This window comes from Sprattus sprattus (assembly GCF_963457725.1).
Source record: "Sprattus sprattus genome assembly, chromosome: 1".
Lineage (NCBI taxonomy): Eukaryota > Metazoa > Chordata > Actinopteri > Clupeiformes > Clupeidae > Sprattus > Sprattus sprattus.
Window position 1 is genome coordinate 59,262,019 of NC_137920.1, and position 23,255 is coordinate 59,285,273.

Here is a 23,255-nt window from a genome sequence, read left to right on the forward strand (position 1 = left end):
CACGGGTAACTGCACAAACAGGAAAAGTGTCTGGATACATTTTCTCCAGTTCATCAGGAACATCAGCTATCTGAGGAATAGATGTTACCTTTGGAGTGACGAGCACTCTACCTCCAGCTAGATCATTCCCAAGGATGAATGAAACACCATCAATTGGAATCTGTGAACATAGGACTGGTGAACACAACTTCACCAGTCACCAGTTCAGAATCCAAATTGAGTTTGTGTAATGGTAATGTCAAAAACCCTTCTCCAAACCCTTTCAACAATGCATGAGAACCAAGAGCAGACTTCTCACTAAATGGGAGCACATTATGGAGCATCACCGACTGGAAAGCTCCAGTGTCCCTCCAAATTTTGACCGGACATTTAATCTCAGGATCTGAATTTAAAAACACAAAGCCATCAGTCAAGAAAAACGACGAACCAGCTAGCTCTTTTTGGCCAGAAAGAGCACCATCTGGTGGCACCAGGCTGTCTTTCTCAATAGCTTTCACAAAGGCTACAGGTTTAATGTACCTCTGCTTTTCACTAAGTACAGGACACTCAGCAACGATATGTCCTGGTTTCTTGCAATAGAAACACAGCCTTTCTGTTGCCGAGACCAAAGGAAATCTTCTGGAAGCAGAGGCAGGCCCAGGAGATGATTTAAAAAGCTGCTTAGAAAGCAGACCTCCTCTCCTACTGCCTGTAGAGTCCCCCACATCAAAACTCATTTTGTGAGTGAGGACGAACTCCTCTGCAAGTACAGCAGCTTGATCCAAGGTCACTGCCTTCTGTTCATTCACATGTACACACACGGCCTCTGGCAAACAACACTTAAATTCTTCAAGTAATAAAAGCTGCCGAAGTTGTTCTACGGAATCAGCTTTCTGAGATAGACACCATCGGTTAAACAAGGTTTCCTTCTCTCTGGCAAATTCAAGATAAGTTTGCCTCTCTTGCTTTATATAGTTCCTAAAACGTTGGCGATAAGCCTCAGGAACCAGCTCGTACGACTTTAGAATGGCCTCTTTAACTAAGTCATAATTGGAACTCTCTTCAATAGTTAAGGCAGAGTATGCCTCCTGTGCCTTCCCCACAAGAACACTCTGTAAGAGCAGTGTCCAAACTTGTTTAGGCCACATGGAAGTTGTTGCCACCCGCTCAAAGTGAGGGAAATACCTCTCAATATCCTTCTCCTGAAAAGGAGGAACTAATTTTATGTTACTGGTCACATTAAATTCATCCCTAGGTGGACGTGAAGCTGGCCTCATCTCCAAATCTTTTAAGAGTCGTTCGTGTTTTAACAACATCTTTCTTTCTTTCAATCTTAGTTTATCCTGCCTTTCCTCCAATTCTCTTTCTTTCAATGCCAACTCCCTATGCCTTAGCTTAATAACAGCGTCTGACATATTAGGAATTGGAGGCACACTGTCTACTGTTGAAGGCAAAGGGGATTCTAGAATACCCCTGGCCACAAGTTCTTTTCCGATGACATCTTTAATACTTTGCTTCCGCTTTTTATCTTCAGTAGAGAGCTCAATTTTGTACTGAACTGCGAGCTGAAGCAGTTGTTCCTTTTTGAAACTATCAAACAACTCTTGGCTAGGTTGTTCACAGAAATCCTCAACAGTTGCCATATTTTCACACAAGTCAAGCACAGAGAAGCAACACACAAAAATGAGGCTCAAAACTACAACTGCTGCTTTACATATGCAAGAAAACACTAAATGGGTCCCATATAGCACACAGCTATCAAAGTGGCCAAACTACACAAAATGGCTGTCACACCATTATCTCAAGTAGGCCTGGATTGTACCACTAAAGCCACAAATGTAGCACACAAAATGATTACCTGCCTCATGCAAGGCCCAACTTGAACCTATCGGTAATCCTAAATTTACACTTAGTACTTCCAGCCTACAAAAAATTCTAACTAGAACCATACAAATAGCCACTAAAACACAATAGTTAGGATCATGGACCCAACACAATGGTACCAAAAAGCACCAAAACTCACCTAACTAATAACAAAAATGCTCTCTCTCCTCAGCAAAAAGACAGGTGAGTATGCTTGCAAAGTGCTCCTCCAAAACAAAGTGCAGATATACACAATTAGTTGTAAGCAAACCCCAGATACCTATTAGCTTAAACTAAACTAACCCGTCTTCTGAGGCATACCAGGCTCGAGGCGACTTTAAACACTAAACTCAGGTTCTACAGTGAGCCAATGATACAGCCCACTGCCAGAACCTGAAGTGTACCCCCTCCCTAGGATAGCCTCAAAAAAAAAAAAAGGAAAAATAACAAAAGAGTGAACCGCTGAAAGGACTGATGTCCAGTTGGAACACTCACTAACCAGGGAGCTTATGCACTGAATTAGAAGAAGCCACAATAACAACCAAACTCACCCAAGCCAAAAGAGGAATCCACCGATCCACACTACTCCACAAACCAAAAAAAAAAAACAATCACTAATCTAGGGGAATACAAATGACAAAAACTAAGTCCTACAAAAATCCCGGACGAGCCCCCATTATGTTACAACCCGGCTCTTGGGAAGCAACACAATGAGACCACGGACACAAAAAGGCTTAACTTAACTAGTTTCTTTTATTAAATAACAGGGAAAAAGGTAAGGGGAGAGTAAAGCTGCTGGTCCTGCCACTAGACCAGCAGTTTCAGTGTGTGAGAGAGAGTGAAAGAAGGGTGTGGCCAGCTCTTAAAAGGAACTGACACCTGCAGGCAATCAGCTAGGATTGCAGGTGACAGCCAAGGCACCTGTTGGGAGACAAAACAGTGAACACAAAAACAACAACAAGAACCAGGCCTGTAACAGTAGTTAGTGCGTCTTTGTAGATATCGTGGTGGATAGTGGTCTAATAAAGCAGAATAATGCAGAATTTGCATAATTACACTTCCATTACACATTGAATATATCAAAATATCCAATTGCATTCACTTAAGTCAATAAGTGTTTCTTGCACAACACACAACAACAATCATAGCAGGTGGGCTTTAGTGAATTATTTGTAATCTTAACCAGTCACACTCCATTGTATATTGCACAGTAAACTGTGCAGAACGTTTGTAGGAAGGCCAGGAAGAGATGTCAACCATCAGAGAGCCTGTATGCCAATCTCTCATACAACTTTTCTGTCTCATCCTACGTCTACAGTATAATGCAGTCCGGTAGGGGGCAGTAATGAATTACTGAATTATTCCTCAACCACCACGAAAGTGCACAAAGAGCAGTCTAGCCAATCATCTTACACCATCTTCCAAAACAAAAAAGATGGCGGTAGTCCCAGATATTGGTGTTCGAATTTGTAGTCAAGAAATCATCAAAAACGACTTACAACTCAAGGCACTTATACAGGTATACATAAAAGTTTTACCACAAGTTATAATGTTACCTAAGATGGTTACCATACGAGACCGAACTATTCAATCATAATATTAACGGATGCCGGACGAGCGTAGCGAACGTTACTTAAAGGCATGCCTTTTTCTGAAAGTGATTGAAGTTATGACAACGCGGCGTTTAATTACATTAAAATTGTCAGATTATATCTGCACAAACATTTCAATTGTTTGTGTTTTAAATCAGGATATAAGAGATTGCCCAGGACCCCAACATATACTGGATGAATTGAATTTCAAAGTCAAAGACAAGGTCCGTCATCTTAGACGCAGGATACAGGTGAGTTACCCATACTGTTTCTGTCTTTTTCAGGATCATCTTTGAATTAGTCCTTGAAGTTGTGACATCACTTTTTAGCGTCACATGGGTTTACAAATGGCGCATTCTTGGATGTGTCTTAAAGTCTATGCCCAATAGATATAGGCTATGCTATTTTCCCACCTCCTCAAATCCTTACTAATCACTTACTTTTTTCAGGATTTAGAGCAGCTGGCGAAGGAACAAGACAGTGAGACAATTAAAACTGTCATCCTGTGTGAGGCAGATGGACATAGAAAACAGATGCTGAGGTAAGGGGTTGTTAAAGAGGCTAAATGAGCATACATAGTATGCCTGACTTGATAGTTATTTATAAAAATTGTAAAGGACTTTACTTTATGTCAAAGTTTTTTACATTTTTGATGGATGGCTGTGCAATATGACTATGACTGGGATCACATCACAAATGAACCTTCCTTTATGCCAATGTGTGCTTCAGTAATCAGGCTATGTGGCGGAAGGCGAATCTAGCCTGCAAGCTCCTCATAGACAGCATGGAGAGGGATGAGCTACTGAGTGGGGAAATCTCTACTGTCCGACCTAGGTGAAACTCCACTCGCACTTGAGTACAGTACAAAGTACTTCTATACACTCATGCTCACAACATTCATCACGATAACGAATACTGCTGTAAGGAACTGCTCCTTTTTGTCTCCCTGCCCTTGCATGCCTGCCTCTAGGAACGCCACCAAAGAGAGCCTCGTTCACACATACAGTGACATCACCGAGTCACTCATGAGCATCAACCGCGTGATGTCCCAACAGGTCCAGCAGAGTGAAGGGACTGTTAAAAGCCTGGGTAAGACTGAGAAACACATGAGACTGAGTTATGATTTGGGGTGGCAGAACATGGGAGGGCAGACAGACTGCTTTTTCGAGACAGATTTGTCACACAATAAAAAATTCAGAGTTCAGACTTGCACTTGTCTTAGCATCTGCCTAGTAATTGGTATTGGTGGTCTAGTTGGTATTGGTACATCTTTTGCTTGGTATTGGTCTGACTTCATTTCTGTCTCGGTGCAAGACCTGGGTGTTGCTCCATCATAGATATATTACATTTCCTCCCTGATTTTCTTTCCTTCTACAGTGATATCCTCAAGGCCTATTCTGGAAACAAGTGAGGAATTCAAGGCACTGAATGGGGCGATCCATTTAGGAAGGAAACTGATCTTGAAATACAAACGACGAGAGGTTACAGACAAACTCCTCATCTTTCTGGCTCTGGGTTTATTTCTTGCCACTGTAGTCTACATTTTCAAGAAGAGAATATTTCCTTTCCGTTGACAGGCATAATGGCAAGGTCTTAATGAAAATGAAGAATAGGGTTCCTCGTGTACTTTCTGTCAAAAAAAGGTTGTTTTAAGACAAGGACATTTAACAATACAGAGTGGATATAGTTAGAGTACTTGTACTCCTTCTCCACTGGTTGTGTGGTAGTGGATTCACAGGGTTAGTCGAAAGGGTAGAAAAGAATGAATCCTAAGATGTGATAATAAGACTAGATTACCACAATTACAGACTTGTGGAGGAGAGTTTGACCTTTTGCGGTTTGGAATTAACTATAATCTGTTTACACTGGGTGTTGTTTTGAATGAGGTGAATGCAGATAGTCTGCTGTGTGAACCAGATGAGACTTTGTTTTGCCTCCTGAAAATGCTGCACACCAAATACTTGAAACTAGGACTACAGTCAATATGCAAAAGTAATGCAATTCTTAAGCACCAGTGTTTCATACACATATTGATTCATCATATGTCGAATTTCATGAGCTGATCATCAACCTCAATTGGTGCAAACTTGAATGTGTCTTTACCTGGCCCAAGCCTATGATATCTTATATTCATTATTATATAATGATCTAGCCTTAGTAAATGTTGTAGTGGTACATGCCACAGTAAAACCTAGAATGCACTCATTTGTATGCATGGCAATGCATAGACATAATGTGTAATCAGTCAGTATTGTTTTTCGGATATAATATAGTTCAAGCCAACCAAGCTTGTTCACAGTTTCCTGATAAAGCACTCAAGTGTCTGCCTTAATGAAGAAGTTGTGTAGAAATGACCACACTCTGCCCTACAAAAGGTGTTTACATTAAGAAGTTGAACTTATCTCTGTGTTTGTTGACTGTGTTTTGTGCTACCGTGCCATTGCTTTTGCAGAATTTAAAAATGATCTCCCAGTATAAATTGTTTAATGTTTAAGGGGTTTTATTTCTTGACCTTCCCGTCTCTGTTGTCTGTCTGAAGGTAGTGCTGTCCTGTTGTAAAATGTTTCTAATACTGCCACTAGGGGTCAGGCTGCCATTTCACGTTCTGGTGTTCGGCTTGTCTCGGTGTGATTTGGCCTACGTGAGTTTATCCTGTGCGCTCTTACCTGTCACAACATTTTAAGGAATTACCTCTGGTGTGCTTAGCCTGGTGTATTCAATATTCAATAAAATATGGAGACAACTGTTGAATGTTTGAAGTTTTGTTGAAACAATGCTTAGGGAACTCAGCCGTCATATTGAGGCGGACTACTGTATGACGTTCTACTCTGTAAAGTTTTGGAGGAAGTCGCATATCTCCTCGCAGATTGTCAGAGGGGCATGCATCAGCACTTGCTTTCTTCAGGGATCTGCCAGATTAATCAAATTGCTCGTTTTAAGTGCAGGCTACTTGCCATACAAGACGAGTTGAGGGTGCTGAAAATTAGCAGGGTCTTTCAAGCATTTCAGGCAGATGAGTCTTTGACTTTGACATATTTTATTTCATTCTTGATGATGACGAGGACACAAAACAAAACAATACAAAAGAGGGAAATACGCTTGCTTCTTTATTATGCCCAGTTGTGTTCACTGACACATTCACTGAAATAGCATCTTGTATACGCTCATTAAAAACACTGCAATATAACATAACTTGTGATAAAACCAAATCATTTAAAATAAGAACAAAGTATTTACATTATTCATTATAAAAAGAGGTTAGGAACAGAATATAACGATCTCATGCATACTATCTCCTAAAATAAATAAAAAATATATTGTATTTACAAGTCTTACAACATAAGAATACACTGTTTGAATGAAATAGTTATAAGAAGTTTCACCTTGTAAAAAGTGAAATATCTGTGTTCCAATATCTGGATTTTTTTTGCCCCTATACTATCTGACACAGCTGTGAAGTGATGAGGTAGTTACCTTATTTCACTGTCAACTTTCACAAGTTCATGTTGAATGGATAATACAAGTACATTTGTACTTCATTCAAACCAGCTTGAAGACTCTTGAGGAAAAAAAACTGCAATATCTTGCATGTACCTGACTACTAGATGTATATCTACTGACATGATATAGTACAGACATTCAATTGCTTCAAATAGAAACTGACAATGGCAGTCTGGCTCGTCCCATACAAATTGAAGTGTCTGTCGAGACATAAATGTGTGAGACAGGTAGCAAAAAAAAGGCAAAACAGCACAAAACCCTATAAAAATGAGCTGGAATAAATACAATAGGTAGCAAATCCAAATCCTGTTTGTTTTATGATCAGATATCTCCGTTTCTACTAAATGTGCTGTATGCCATACATGCTCCCAGCCATTCCCCAGCCATTGGTAACAGAGAAGCGACAGTAGATGTCAGATGTACAGCACGTGTATGACTGCCCATGGAATTACATAGATCTGTTGGTGGGTGTCTGAGAAAGAGAGAGAGTTTTGCATGTTTGTTTGTGTGTGTGTGACTGAGTGTGTTTGTGTGTTCTGTGTGAGAGAGAATTGTATATCTTGTCATCCCCAACAGTCAGTAAGGAGGTGGAAGTCTTGCCCTGAGTTGCAGAGTTTCTGGTAAAACGTACAGCAGGCCTACGTGTGATTCTTGCTGTGATGGATCTCTCTCTCCCTATCTCTGTCCCTCTATCTATCTATTTCTCTGTTTGCTTTTCTGATTTATCTCTAGTGTCCCCCATTATCCGCTCCCTGAGTCTCAGTATTTAAGGTGTCACTGCTGTTATCTTGAAGAGGCTGGACAGCACTGAGAGTCTTCTGCAGCTTTGATTGGTCCTTCTCATTTAACAGTTCCTCCATCCAAGACTGCTCCCTGTCTCCTTCCAGTTGGCCTCCAGGGGGCAGTGTATTCCCATGGCCCCCCATGGTGGCCAGTGTTGGGGTGAGGGGCTGGTCAGTTCCCTCTTTCCCCAGAGGACAGAGGCTGAGGCTGGCACACAATGCCCCCCAGTTGACCTCACACTGCGCTCGGATGCGGCGGCCGATCCCCTCCCTTACCTCATCTCCACAGCCCAGCAGGATGTTCACAAGCTCCACGTGAGGCCTGGCAGACAAAGAGACTATTGTTAGTTAACTGGTAATGTGCAGGTCTAACACCAAAAGGGTGCTCTGTATATATCTTGACCTGACATTTTTGCATGACCACTGTTCTGGTCATGCCAGATGTCCGTTAGAGAGATGCAAACTGTCACTGATAGAATAAAATCACTGAAATACACACTTCAAGACATGCGATAGCCTTACTCTTTTTATTCCAATTTTCTCAGCAAAAAACAATAGGTTTTCCTTTTTATTCTGGCCTGTTTGCGTTCATAATTATGTAGCTTGTGCGTCCCCTCTTCACTAAGAGTACTAATTATACCAATTTAAAATAGTTTCCCATCTAAACCACAAATGAGTCAAGTAAGAGCCATTCTGAACAGCGACCTCGGCTATTGGGATATTCAAACTGATTCAAAGCATGGTGGTGTAATCTAGAGTGGTCGTTCGATGTGTAGGATAGCATGGCTCACCCTTTAGGGAAAAGGTCGGTGAAGTGGATCATCTCCACCATGACGTTGACGTTTTGTCGCACCGCGGAGCAAAGGTTGTGCTTAGTGTAGCACTGACGCTGCAGCTGGAATACCAGCTCCTTCACAGCCACGCACCTCCGGCTCACGCAACTAAAGCGCTGCCGCAGTCCGTGGGCCATACACTTGAGTGCATCCTTTATGAAGGACTTCCCCTGAGGCAAAAAGGTGGGGGTTAACATGGTTCAGAGCGGCAACATGACAAGTGTATACACCTATCTACCTCTAGAAAGATTGAAAGACACCTTACTGAAAGAAAAGCATTTACCTGAGAGTCAAACTTGCCAGCGTTGTGCATGAACGTCAGACAGATATCGTGCAGGCCACCAATCTCACAGGTGTTGTTGCTGAAGCACTCGAACATACCACATCCGACATCCCCCGCACTTATTAGACAATGTTGGATATCGGCTACACAAACACACAAATGTTCACGAATGATCATTAGAATCACATCATGCATTAACAGGGCTGATAATAACGAATCTAATGTTAATTAGCCTAGCCTATGTATTATTATACAATAAGTAGCCCTATCCAAGATTTGCTTTAAATTACTCGAAACTGCTGCTTTAAAAAAATATTTAATGATCTACATAGGTCATAGACTATGCATCTGTCTATGATTGATAATGCGCAGCAGTTTTGTTAAGTCCAAGCACGAAATTCAAAGAAAAGCTACCTTCTACATTTTAACCTCTTATTGTTACACAGGTTGTAGTTTTGTTCATCTGATACCTTTACTTCATACATTGTCACTCTTGGCTGTGCATCGCTAAAAAAATGTATCCACGGGGCACCTCTCCAGACCCCAGGGTTATGTCCGCGCAACATCTGTAACAGGCTGGCAGAGGCTGCTATAGGCGTCTAATGAGCAAATCATTACCTGTGTTCTGCAGAGAAAGTCTTCTCTTCTGGAGGTTCAGGGCTCTCTCCTGTGATGCCTCATGCTCGATTGCATCTGTAGCACGGACTTCATGTAAAATGGAAAATATTAAAATGCCCAAAACCAATTTAACGTCCATGTCTTCGGAAACTGGTAAACGCTCAAGTGTCACTCGTTAGTTGTTAGGTCAAAGGTTTTTTTGTGCGTATCTCATCTGTTACCAGTGTGAATGAGCGTTGGCGAAGGAATGGATGCTGACTATATCTCCCTAACGCTTGTGTCAGTTTGTCTGAAGGAGCTAAGCAGGTGCTGTCATTTCGCCCCTGGCCAATCGCAAGTTACGAGACCCACGTCCAAGTTTGAAGGGCGGACGTTCGATGAGAGCTGAGTGGAGAGTTTGTAGTTTGTCAGTAGTGTTAGCGACACTAAAGAAGCAGGGACATTTATTTTAAGTAAACTAGCCTGCAGACAACGTGGTTAAAGATATTTTTTAACCCAAACCCTAACCCTAACCCTTACATTAATAGAGAACCCATACAGCATAAACACAGTCCTTATCCAGCCAATAGAAATCTGACGTCCACCATGAGAACATGTGTCTGTCAAAGGCTATTAGACAACAATTAAAGACACTTACTACCTGTATGTTGAGGGGGTTGCATCTTATAAAGCATTGATGCAGAATTACATTCACCAGCAGTAAAATCAAGTTGTAAATAAGTGAATGACAAAGGGAGCGAGAGGTTATAATACATAACAACACTTGATGATCAAACCTGTTTTACCTCTGGCAGTCATAGGGGTGATGTGAGAGAATCCATCTGTCGGATGCATAGCGTGCAGCTATGATGTGTTTATCCAAAAGTGTTTGTTTAATGTGTCTGTGTGTGTGTGTGGGTGTGTGTGGTGGTGGTGGGGTGCACATCTCTGACACAGAGACAGACTAAGTGAGTGTGTGTAAATATATGTATATGAGTTTGTAAGGCTTTGGGAGAATATAAAAGGTAGAAGTTGAGGTAGTGGGGTTCTCAGTGAGCTCTGGCAGGGGTCAAATGTTTGTGCCATTCTTGTGTTACAGCTGCCAATGCCTAAGTCCGATACTTGTTTTGAATACTTTGCTGCAACTTGATTGATGTGATTTCTGACATCTAGTGAGAGGGTTAGTTTAAACAGCAGGTCAACGGCACTGCGTAGAGGTCCGATCAGCAAACATCCGTACAGCTGACCGCAGACCAGCAGCTATTCGCAGAATGTGTCTATGCCATTACCCAATGGCAGAAGCAAGCTGTTTTCAGAACTGTGTCCTGCTTGTGGATACAAACATTTCCAGGTCAGACCTGTTTGGGCAGACAGTGGGATTAGGAAGGAGGATGCCATTCCTTAGGATGGAATGCTTGGGTGAGCTCAGGATCTCAGTCGAAGCTTATGCACAGTGACAAATGACATTGTGTTGCAGCACAGGCTTCAGTGTATAAGCTCTGCTGTTTACATCAGCCAGCACAAAAGTGCTTTCAGGGAAAGGCAGCCTTCGGTAACTGGTTCATCCACGCAGTTTGCATTCAGGATTTAGCATTCAGCATTCAGCATTGCTGAGAGGCAGCTTTGAAGTACAATCCATTGCAAATTTCATCAAATTGAGGGAAATTCTCCTTACCTTCCTCTAGATGCCTGTCCAGTGTGTGTGCTCAAAACAACTGTGGTGTTCATGTACAGAGCTGGCCCTGTAAATGGAAACAAACTAAGTGGTTCCTCTACTCTCTGTTCCAGGCAGGCAATTAAGACTTTGCTTCAGGAGGACGGAGGGGAGTGATGTAATTTGAATTGATGTTGAGCTTAAATATCAACAACCTTTCGGGCAGAATCGAGGACTGTGCCTTTAAGTCACTGAATTTGCCTTGTCTCAGTTCTTACAGTTAGTGCCGTTGGTGTGGAAAAATAAAGGGTTCTGGTAGGAGGTGTCTGTACACCATTCGCCTCTCTGAGGGACCAAAAGTGGTGTAGAACCAACAGCAGTCATTTCGGTCATTGTGAATATGTCATGTAAATATTTACCACATTCACAGCAGCCTTCAGTTAAGTGTTTACAGAACACAAGACATAATGTACCACCCGATGCCAGAAGCAGCCTGAAAACAACTGTGACGTGAAGTATGGGGAAAATGTGTGTTTGGAAACAACAGTCGTAAAGTGACCTCTGTTAGATGTGCATCCTCTTTAGGAAGTAAAGAGAGGCCAGGTGGAGTAGGCAGTAGCCCATTCCCTTTCCCATAAGATAGCAGACCACCATTGATGTAGGATGTAAACAAGGGAGTTGCTAAGGTATAAATGTCTTGGAGGACAAAATGGGGTTGCCAGAGTGTCTCTCTTTTTCAGCCCTCTCCTTTTTCTATCTTCCTCTAAAGCCTTGCTTTCCATCGATTCCTAGTGACGCTCATTGTGCTGGTAGCGATGAACCAAACATTGTGCTCTGCTTTATACATGGTTTGCCTGCCATGTAGTAGGAGCCCCATAAAACAGAGTGATGAGTTGCCACCTCATGTCGGCGCTGTTTTATTTGTGTGCGTTGGTGTGTTTCTCTCTGTGTGTGTCTGTCTCTAGGTATGTGTATGTGTGTGTGTGTGTGTGTGTGTGTGTGTTTTTGCTGTGTAATGAGAGTGTTGATTGAGCCACAGGGTCCGGTGCGGAGCCCCCCTTCTTGACCAGTGGCAGATGCTGACACCGCAGTGTGATGCTGAGGAGTTGCAGGCGTGGAACCGATGCAGACACCTCGTCGTCAACTCAGACATGCTTTAACAGGCCCGAGCTTGCTGCCAAAAGTGGAGTGAAAGAGAGAGGTAGAGAGAAAGAGAGAGGTAGAGAAAAAAAGAGAGGTAGAGAGAAAGAGAGAGGGAGGGGGTCTCGAGAGGGGGGTACGTTTTAGGTAGTCACTGTGGTTCAAATTAACACTTTCAGCCCCCTGAAAAAGTGCACAAGACCGCCTTGTGACTTGAAAGCCCACTGAGGTTGTTTTCACCACTTCCATCCAGGCACCTGCTGTTCTTCTTGTGGATATGTTTTTTTTTTTACATGGTAATGGGTTATGGGTACAGGATGAGACCTAAGATGATGCACTGCAGCCTGAAATGACAGCTATGATCCCTGTTTAAAGTGTCATGAAAATGGCAGTCATCTGTCACCATCTTCATACAACTGTTAACCCAGAGATGCTTTCACATTTAGGGAAATAGGCATGTTACAGTAATGAGAGCAAAGTTTCTGTAAAGTTCCTTCATTTTTTCCTTTTTTTATGATGCTACTAATTGCCACCAGTGGCAGACAAATAATGCAGACACTAAGACACTTTTTAGTTTGAGAGCAGGGAGGACTGTAGGCAAAACAACAGACAAACATAACAAACCTCCTCAGTCCCAGCCAATAGTAGTAATGATCTAACCCCTGTGTCATGCAAACATGCAGGGGGGAGGCACTCTGGGCAGAAAACAGAAGAGAGGGGTGTTTGTGTTTGACTGCTCAGTTTCAAAATGGCCAGCCTTTATCAATATTCGTCAGCAGGGGTTGAGCCCAAAGAGAAGGAAACAATTGATCTAGAAAATGGAAATGTGTTGATGATATTCATCTAACAAAGCCATCAGTGTGTACAGATGAATCATAACAATATAGCTTTATGCAGGTTCAAGACTTAATTGTAATTCTGACTGTAACACATACAGTACGTCCTCATTTCTATCATTTTTGCAGTTTCAGTCACTGAACATGCTGCACCATTTAATGCTAAACTGGAGGATTGTATTTATTACCAGGTTATTTGTATTTGCTATTGTTCACATACATCTTTTTGTGATATAGACATCTTTTACATCACTTCATAGTGTAGATAGTCATTGACATTCTACTTTATCACTCTTATCTACAATAACTCTTAACTCTCTTTGGGCTGCCAACTGAACTTCCCAGTGTTGGTCAAGATCAGGGCAGAGAGGGCAAGATCAGGGCAGAAAGGGAACTGTCTAAGCAACACTTGCCAAATGCATATAGAAAGGGATTTTCACAGCATATCATGCAGTTTCCTTAATTGCAAAGTGATCTTATGTTGAGATTATCATGCAGTCTTGAAGGCCTAATGAAAGGAAGGCTGACTTGATATGCTTAGTAGATTTGAGATCTCATATTCCCTTTAATGCGACTCCTGTGATTAAGGTCATAACTGCTGATGCAGTATAACTCTGTTCATTGGCACACACTCACTCAACCCCAAGTCAGTTCTCCGCTAACTGGGAGCTTGAGATATTTTTAGAGGGTCAATTTCAATGTTAACTCTTATTTTTAGATTGTATAAGTGGTCAGCAGATGATAGTAGTGTATGTAAGAGTGTGTGGGGGTAGGTCTGTGTTAGTGTGTGATGTTTGGGGAGGTGCCAGGGGGAAATCCCAGTGGGGATTGGGGAGGGTATTTGCAGTGGCCCTGCTATGCCCTCTCACATATTTCACTGCCATTTTCAATGAGCATCTAGAGGAGTTTCCGGCTGTAAATGTGGAGAGGTATGGGGGCTATATTCTGACCATCAGTGCTTGCCGTACAAAATGTCCATTAGTACGGGCAAGGAGCGACAAACATGTTTGGCATGGCACTCCACTGGTATGCCAACATCCCACTTACTGTAATGCTGCCGTCATAGACGCCCGACCTTTCTCACTCTGCATGACCTTTGACCTTTCCTGAGCCGGAAAGCATAGCGTGGGGATGGGGGAGGGAAGAAGATGTTTTTGTGAATGATCCTGAAACTCGTGACTAAGTCCAGGACCTCAGGGCAGAGGCATCAGGTGATCAGTGACATCCCCAGGGTCCCTGGTCAGGCGATCGGTGAGCTTTGGGGGTTAGTTAACCAAAGCAATAAGCCCCCCCCCCCCCACATCTGTTTGTGCTAGTGAGGCTCCCTAACATCTCATATTTCAGTGACACACAGAAACAAGCACAAAAACAACATTCATGTGGACACCCATACTTACCCATAAACACACGTGTCATGGGTACAAACAAATCCATATGCAAACACATACAACACACACAAACATGTATATGGCGTCTACAAACACATGTAAAGTATGGGTACACACACACACGGACACACACACACACGCACACACGCACACACGCACACACACACACACACACACACACACACACAGACACACACAGACACACACACACGCACACGCACACACGCACACAGGCACACACACACACACACACACACACACACACACACACACACACACACACAGACACACACACACACACACACACACACACACACACACGTGTCATGGGTACAAACAAATCCATATGCAAACACATACAACACACACAAACATGTATATGGCGTCTACAAACACATGTAAAGTATGGGTACACACACACACGGACACACACACACACGCACACACGCACACACGCACACACACACAAACACACACACACACACACACACACACACACACACACACACAGACACACACAGACACACACACACGCACACACACGCACACACGCACACACGCACGCACGCACACACACACACACACACACACACACACACACACACACACACACACACACACACACACACACAGACACACACACACACACACAGACACACACACACACACACACACACACACACACACACACACACACACACACACAGAAGCCTTAACCTCAGCTCACCTGCCTGTTATTCACCAGTTGGCCTCAGTCCTAAAACTGACAGTCACCACCCCCATATATACACACAGATACACAAACAGAATGTCTTTCGTTGAATATGTGAGTACCGGTCAGTGAAAAGACATTTTTCATAAGAGCTGATCATAAGAGAGGTCTACAATGAGCATTATATGTACAATTAAGCTATGACTGTAAATAACCTGTTGATTGCAGACTCTTTTTCGTTTTCCCCAGATCCCTTCAAAACAGCTGTTGTAAAGCCCCTATTAAAGAAACCCAAACTGGATACCAGTACACTAGCAAACTATAGACCGATTTCAAATCTTCTATTTATTAGTAAATTACTTGAAACCCTAACCCTAACCCTAACCCTAGATAGTATTAGTCCAATTAAATTCCTTTCTCGAAGAAAATAACATCTTGGAAGTCTTTCAGTCAGGTTTCAGAAAATATCAAACTACTGAAACCGCTCTCACCAAAATAATTAGTGACCTCAGACTGAACTCTGATGCAAATAAAGTCTCTATACTTATCCTGTTAGATCTTAGTGCGGCATTTGATACCATTGATCACGACATCCTAATCAATAGACTTGAAAAGCTTTTTGGGTTTTCTGACTGTGTATTGAACTGGATCAAACCATATATCAGAGGAAGGAAGTTTTATGTTGGTCTAGGAGACCATATGTCTGAGAAACATGAAAGCTGCTATGGGGTTGCACAAGGAAGCTGCTTAGGTCCATTACTTTTTTCTCTTTATATATTACCACTCGTGGCATCATCAAAGAATAGTATAGAGTTTCATAGCTACGCGGATGACACACAATTGTATATATCTCCTGAACCTTAAGATGCGACAGCCATAAACTCCATTACCAACTGTTTATTGGCAATAAACAAATGGATGAACGATGACTTTCTAAAAATTAAATGAGGACAAAACTGAAGTCCTACTTATCTGCCCCAAATCAAAAAGAGAGATGCTAACGAAGAATCTAGGATGTTTAACACGCTGGATTAAACCTGAGGTGATAAATCTCAGTGTCATCCTGGACTCTGATTTGAATTTTAACTCCCACATTACCAAAACCACCAAAACAGCTTTCTTTCACCTCAGGAACATAGCAAAGGTGCGACCATTCATAAATGATGCAGAGAAGCTCATTTAAGCTTTCATATCAAGCCGGCTAGACTACTGTAATTCACTTTTTGCTGGTCTTCCCAAGAAATCAACTGAAAGACTCCAACTCATTCAAAACTCTGCACCTAGACTTTTAACCAAAACAAAAATGGGAGAACACATTAGTCCTGTCCTAGCTTATTTACACTGGCTTCCTGTTACCTTTAGAATTGACTTCAAGGTCATCCTCCTCACATGCAAAGTTCTAAATGGACAAGGACCTAGCTACATTGCAAACTCTCTTACTACTCTTTTTACCAAAGCATTTTATTAATTTTCTGTGGGGTTGATACAAACTGTAACTTTCAGTATTTTTACTATTTCAGAAGGGTTTTATTACTTTTATTCCTTTTATACCTTTTAACATTTTAGTTATCCAAGAAGCCTATCGGAACATCAGGTTTTGATACGATGTTGAAAGCACTTTGAACTGCAACTCTTGTACGAAATGTGCTATGTAAATAAAGTCTTACTTACTTACTTACTTACTCTGTAAAAAGTCCAGATCTGTGGCTCAATACAGATTCCTATTATCATTCCTATTAGTAGCTAGATAAACTCTTATCAAGATGTTGGTTTGGCTTTTACTGTTTGAATACATTCTGCTCTAGTTCATTTGATGCTTATAACTCAATGGAAACGGAAATGGGCCTTGATTCTCACACATAGTAAGGTGGTCTTCATGTGCATTTGTATCTACTGGATGGTGTGTGTGTATGTGTGTGTGTGTGTTTACAACCACCCTTCTTGTCGTGTGCAGCCGGCTGACCTGGCAAACATGAACCACAGACACATGCCAAAAACAAGTTGCTAAATCAATGAAATTACACAAGTGATGTTGACATCCTTAGTGGAGTGTCCACCCAGACGCACGTTACTCTTGTGCTTTCATCTTTATAAAAAGGGTTTGAACAGGGTTTGAATCAGGCCAGGACACTTAAACTCAATAGCATAACTCATCAGTTGTAAGAGGCCAGCGCACTGTTATTCCTGGCCTGATATCCTGAGTTAAACCAAGCCTATGTGGATAATGTGCACTAAAAATGAGCTAGTCAAACACTATGAATGTAAAAAAAGTGGCCAGTCCACAACTAACAACTCACTTAGGGAGAGGACTCTCAAGCTCAAATTAATTTCCGGATCCCTTTTTACACACAAAAACATTTTTACAGCACAATGCACAGCAAATGATTTTATATACGTATACACTGTATAATACTTTTATCATTTATCATTGCCCTGTCTTTCAGAGCAATGTGGTTGGGGCGAGCTACAGTGCACCGATGAAATGGGAGAGCAACATGTGGTTGATAGAGGCTGACCTCAGTGAGCTGACCTAAGTGAGCCACTGCCTGTGTAATGCATCTCTCCCTTAATGGGTTACAAACTTCCACTGGGCAATTAAGCCAAACAGATGTGAAGGGCTCTCTGTAGGGGATTTGGAGGGGCAAACAGCTGCGTTTCAGAGCAAGGGTATAGGGTTATGTCCAGAAGACAAATGCAATGTCAGCTGACACTTTTTTTTCACATCCCGTGATAAGTGAATGTGTAATTTCACACGCCATTAGTAGGTCCCTCATGGGGTTCTGGAGGTGGGTTCTGAAAGGGAAAGGAGCAGAATTGCTACATATCTCTGCCCAAAAATGTGCTGTGTCACTGGTTTCCACACACTGTACCACACAGGTCCATTTAACACTGGGTTTGTGTGTGCATTTCGTAGGGCCTGCTTTCTTATTACAGGGAAGGCTGTATGAATGGATTGAATTGTCTTTAAACAAATGCTTGGATCAACTTATAAATACTAGCACATAGCTACATGCAAGGATTGAAACTTGGAGTAACTATCAAGCATAAATACACACAAAGAGATCCATGGAAATACTGGCATAGTAACCACACCGTTTATAAAATATGTCATTCTGTCTTGGTCTGCTTTTGTTTGAGATACATAGTATTTCTACAGAAACAATGAAAAAAAGGTCTTCTGCATAAATATTCTTGAAGAGTATTTGTGCACCCAATATTACAATTGAAGAGTAAGATACTGGCCCAAAAACAAACAACCCAGAGCCTGTTGGTCAGTTTTCAGCTCTTCCACGGTGGAGCTTCCTGTCTTCAAATCTGTTGCAGATAGGTCCACTTCCAAATGTGTCCCCAATTATTACTGTAGGAACCTCTTCCTTGTGGTGAGGGTACCAAAAATCCTTGAGATGATGCAATGGAAACGGAATTAACTAAATGTGGCTCTGAGATCATGCTATCCCTTTGAGTCCACAACATACAGAGCTGTCATCTTCGGGATCTAATTTAAGTTCCATGTGACATTAAAAATAACATTGCAGCAGTAAAAAAATAAGCCCAGCCTACAACATATAATAATTGAATTCTTATTTGAGTTTATATATAACAAATGTAAACTATGGTTTGAATGGAAAATCTTTTTCTGGCTCAGTGCTCATGCTTTCACCTGTGGAACGCAGACACTGTGTCTGAAATAGAGTCAGCACCGCAGATTTAATAACTTTAAGTAAATGTGTATGTTTCATATATGATGCAGCTACTGCTTCATTTTGACATATTTTATAATATTTAGGTTCATAGACTTCACCTATATCCCTTTGATGTACTAGAAGCGAAAAGCAAGTCTCATTTGCCCCCTAGTGGCTCATCTTATCTCAGCTCAAGGTCTTTTGGTAATATGGGAACATTTTCACATTTCATTTTACCCATGACCACTAACCCACTTCATCATATCATGGTTAATCATGCCCATGAGTTATTGACAAAAAATTATGCCATATCTTATTATTATCGCAACTTACACATTTCCATTAAAAACTCATTAATTAAAAAGATTAATTCATAAACAGAGAAGTCAGACTAAAACAGAAAGCAGAGAGACTTAGTCATATGAGTGACAGAAAGCTGTAAAGGGAAGGTTAGAGGAGGCCACTGCCACTAATGGTGAATGGTTCACATTCCCTTTGGGGGGCACCATAGCGCCAGCATGCCCACATTACAGCACCTGCTCAAGGCTGCTAGTGGGGGCAGCGAGGGGTCATGTTTCTGGAGGATTAGGGTGGCAAGGCATCATAATCAGGGTTGGCTGATACAGCGCAGTGATCACAGTGATCCCATTTTTGTCCCATGTGGCAATTCAAATATTATTAAAGGTCTAAAGATAGGTACAGCCCTCCCCCCATATGCACTAGAGCATATGGACAATCTGTCACATATGCATCAGAGTGTCTAGAGACCCAGGATTGACCTTATATACAGGTACCTACCATTTTACATTAAAAAGTTTATATCACCACCTCCACTTCTAGAGGCCAAACTTTTCATTTCCTTTTTTATTCCCCCCCTTAAAGTTGTTGTCCCATCCAGCAATCTTGCTCAGATACCTCCTTGGCTCGGTTGGCTGCCAACGGGGTGGTAGTTTAATTCAGTGCCCTGCCTCGCACGCTCCAGTTCTGGGTGCAAGAGGTTCACTACTAGGGTATAAGGCAGTCCAAGTGCTGACAACCTCGCTGAACTCCAGAAGGCTAAGCTATATAAAAATGATTTTATTATGAAAGCATCACTTGTTTAATCTGGTCAGTCAGCTGAAAATAATGAAGTGTCTTCTTCAATGACCCATACAGAGGGTTATATGCTTTTCCCCTGCTCTATGTGAAATGAAACCTGTGACCAGTTTGTAACGATCCAATCTTAGACCTAAAGTGAAATGATTGCTTATCTCCTAATAGCTCTCTGATATTTCATGTCCTCTTGGGGCAGTTGTTGTTGTAACATTATGTTCTTGGTGGTGGGAGATAGAGAACATGCTCTTTGGTCAGTATGCAAGTCTCTCTGGGCTTCACACCAGCTGGTGAGAGATGTGTTCAGGCTTTTGCAGACCAACATTGCCTTGCTTCTCTTCCTCTCTCGGACAAGCCAATCTTTGTCCGTCAGCAGCATTCCTACCCTTTAGAGCCTCTCTCCTCACTCTGAATGCAGCTTAAACACCACACCACAAACACACACACACACACACACACACACACACACACACACACACAGCCACTAGAGAGATGTTGCAACTGGGCCCAAATGCTTTCAATCACTTCACACCTTGGCCTTATTGCGAGGAACACAAGGAGGTTTTATGCACTGTCAAGATTCCAGATGGAATGGAAAAGCTGGAGAGCATTCCATCTTCCCAAATGTTTAAATTGCTGGAATTAACAAACAGGATCATGGTTGAGCTCCAAGAAACAAAAGCCAACTAAAACCACAGTGACACAAGGATGGAAGATTGTTTTCCTCCAAAAAGTTAGGGTATTTAGTTGTTAGAACTTTTTTCCAATCTCAATGCAAGTACAAGAAAACACAAATGAAGACAGCTGTAATAAATTCAAATTTATATGCAGGGTGGTTCTCCATTTTACAACGTTTGGATGTCGGAGGATGCTCAAGTGCAGTTTATTAGTCAAAAAGGAACCCTAAAATTGCTGGGTCATTCTGGGAGGAAGCATAAAAGAATGAACATCCTCATGGTAATAAAACTGTACAGACAAATGGCTAAATTCAATAGTGAAACACAAAAAGGTTTCTTTTTTCATTGAGTATACAGAGACAGAAAAAAATGAAATATACTTCTCTCTAAGAGCTGATGTGCACGTGCTCAAACTCAGTCACATATACAGTCCTCAGTTGACATTTGTGCGTATGTTCATTTTCTTGTTTAGCCAACGTAAAAGAATGTTCCCTTGTGATTTTAACCCACCTACACTCTGTCTGGAGACAGACACCTTCACAACCTCCATTGCTGAAGATTGCCCTTCATACCCTGGGGGAAGGGTCCCAGCCATGTCTTTTATGACGGTCCCTGCCAAAAAGAATAGAGTTCTATGACATTAAGCCTGAAATGGTCTGGTCTTGGTAGGGGGTCTTGTGAGCTATGTTCAGACCACTCAGCAACATGACCAAAACAATTCAGGTGGTGTGTTGAAAGCTCACAAGAGTAGTTTATTGCTGCATAGCAAGGAAAAGTGATGTACACTCACTGAGTTCTCACACATCAAACAAACACAACCCAGAAGAATTTCAAGCATGTTATGTAATTCTGACAGAATACTCCATATCCTTATATTCTGAATAGAACATACGTAGCTGCTTCTCCCGTTCCAGTTAACTGCTGCGAATTATCACCTCAACTGACGTACTGCAAAACTTTCAACACTGAGGCAAACTATGCTGGCAGCCAATTCGTACTGTCAGTTAGCATACTCAGGTACACAAACAAGTCGCTTCCAGAACGAGGGAGTAGGTCCTCATGGGGTTTTAGGGGCTGCGTTGCTGACATCCAGTGGCTCAGCCTCTGATGTTGCAGTGTTAGGGCCACCCTCTTCTTTCTTCTCCATGGATAAGAAGTCGTGAATGGCGTCCTCTATATGTGGCCTGAAGATGTGGTTCAGTTTAGGATCCACTACCTGTGTGATAATCCTGTCCACCCCAGATTCAAGCATGCCTGATCTGTTCAGAACACAAGAGCCAGAATGAGCTTGGTCGATCACATACAGAATGATTAGCAATTACTGAAAATCTTCCATGGTACTAGACACTCACTGCACAACAGTCTGCCTCAAACCATTTCGCACTTGGTTTTTGTTGATTGAAGGGTTCCAATCCTGAGAGCTGAGATGATTGGACACAAAGTTGTCCACTTTCTGGCGTAAATTCTGATAGGCTGGCTGAAATGGGATAACAATGACAGAGTGAAACAAAAGAGGCTGTCATTCTTTGAGGGAAAGTGAGGCTAGCATTAGTACTCAGCCCGGTGCAAACACCACTGCAATTTCCTTCAGACAATCCCTGATTATGTATCAACCGTTCACTACGGATCCACAATCAAATCATTAGCCGTAGTCATACTTCATCAGCAATCGGTGTTCTCCTGCTCTTTGCTGGATGAACATACACTGGATAACTATGGTCTAACAAAAGGTCCCTGAGATGTTTAATCAGATGGGGTATAGAACAGATAGGTGCGAATCAGTAGTAGAGCAGTATGTATAACTTTGGCTAGTTGATAGCATGGGCTACGTAAGGTAGCACATGATCCTGTCCAGCAAGTGTCTTTAATACGTCAGGAAGCTGTTATAAGCTTATAGTTGTAGAAACGGTAAAAAACTCACTTTTGTATCAACATCACCAAGACAGTCTCTTCTGAACTCATCGAAGAGGCCTCGGTTTTTCAGATGCTCAACAATCATGTTTATAAGCTGTGGGTCTCCGGGCGGAAGATTCGCCGCACTGCTACTCTCTGCCATATCTTAAAACGATGTTTTGCAATGTAAACAAATGGGCAGATATTCAATCCATCTATGACTTTAAATAAATATTGATGAAAAGAAGTCTCTGAATATTTTTTTTTTTTTAACTTAGCCTCCAGTAAGATACACCTCTGGTGTTGTCAATGTGAGTCGCCCAAGCACAATGCACTAAAATGCGCATGGTCAAAGAAGAGGAGGCTTCTGGGATATGTGGTATTTTACCAGTAACAATTGTATTGTCGCACCACTATGAGGTTGAAGTTGGATAGAGAGAGACTATACGGGTATTTGAGTAGGTAATTAATATCCGTAGACAGATTCATATCTCATTTGTTGTTCTTGGGCTTTTTCTTGCGCATTTCAGGCTCTATTATGCGCTTTGTATGAACACTGAACCAATTAACCCCCTCACAGCCTACGCCATCTTGCCAGTCCTAGTTACAGTTTCATTTACTGGGAATGTGGAAGTTATTGTCGTATGTAGGCTATGTACATGTACACTCTGTGCCCACTGCTACTAATCACCTGGAAGTGAGCATATGTCTTGTCTTGTCTGACGCTGACACTGTTCACCTGTGAAGGCC

At 42.0% G+C, this 23,255-nt stretch overlaps 3 protein-coding genes across 4 annotated transcripts; 1 reads left to right on the forward strand and 2 right to left on the reverse strand.

The window, feature by feature from the left end:
• Positions 1–3,277: 3,277 nt before the first annotated feature.
• On the forward strand, positions 3,278–5,008 carry bnip1b (BCL2 interacting protein 1b; the record flags this gene model as incomplete). Its single annotated transcript, XM_080845336.1, has 6 exons — positions 3,278–3,361; positions 3,593–3,685; positions 3,884–3,975; positions 4,164–4,268; positions 4,405–4,523; positions 4,812–5,008. 6 exons carry the CDS (start codon positions 3,278–3,280, stop codon positions 5,006–5,008), a joined length of 690 nt encoding a protein of 229 aa, XP_080701462.1.
• A 2,655-nt stretch (positions 5,009–7,663) lies between these two features.
• stc2b (stanniocalcin 2b) lies at positions 7,664–9,590 on the reverse strand (the record flags this gene model as incomplete). Its single annotated transcript, XM_080854568.1, has 4 exons — positions 7,664–8,039; positions 8,509–8,720; positions 8,834–8,976; positions 9,452–9,590. The coding sequence occupies 4 exons, from the start codon at positions 9,588–9,590 to the stop codon at positions 7,664–7,666; spliced, it is 870 nt and encodes a 289-aa protein (XP_080710694.1).
• An 11,211-nt stretch (positions 9,591–20,801) lies between these two features.
• Positions 20,802–22,815, reverse strand: bod1 (biorientation of chromosomes in cell division 1). 2 transcript variants are annotated; one of them, XM_080860445.1, is made up of 4 exons: positions 22,801–22,815; positions 22,534–22,670; positions 21,965–22,089; positions 20,802–21,871 (listed from the first exon to the last, which is right to left on the reverse strand). In XM_080860445.1, exons 2-4 carry the CDS (start codon positions 22,666–22,668, stop codon positions 21,670–21,672), a joined length of 462 nt encoding a protein of 153 aa, XP_080716571.1. In that variant the 5' UTR covers positions 22,669–22,670; positions 22,801–22,815; the 3' UTR covers positions 20,802–21,669. The 2 variants fall into 2 exon arrangements, with proteins under 2 accessions (XP_080716571.1, XP_080716570.1); XM_080860444.1 differs by having other exon boundaries at positions 22,780–22,815.
• Between the last annotated feature and the right edge of the window lie 440 nt (positions 22,816–23,255).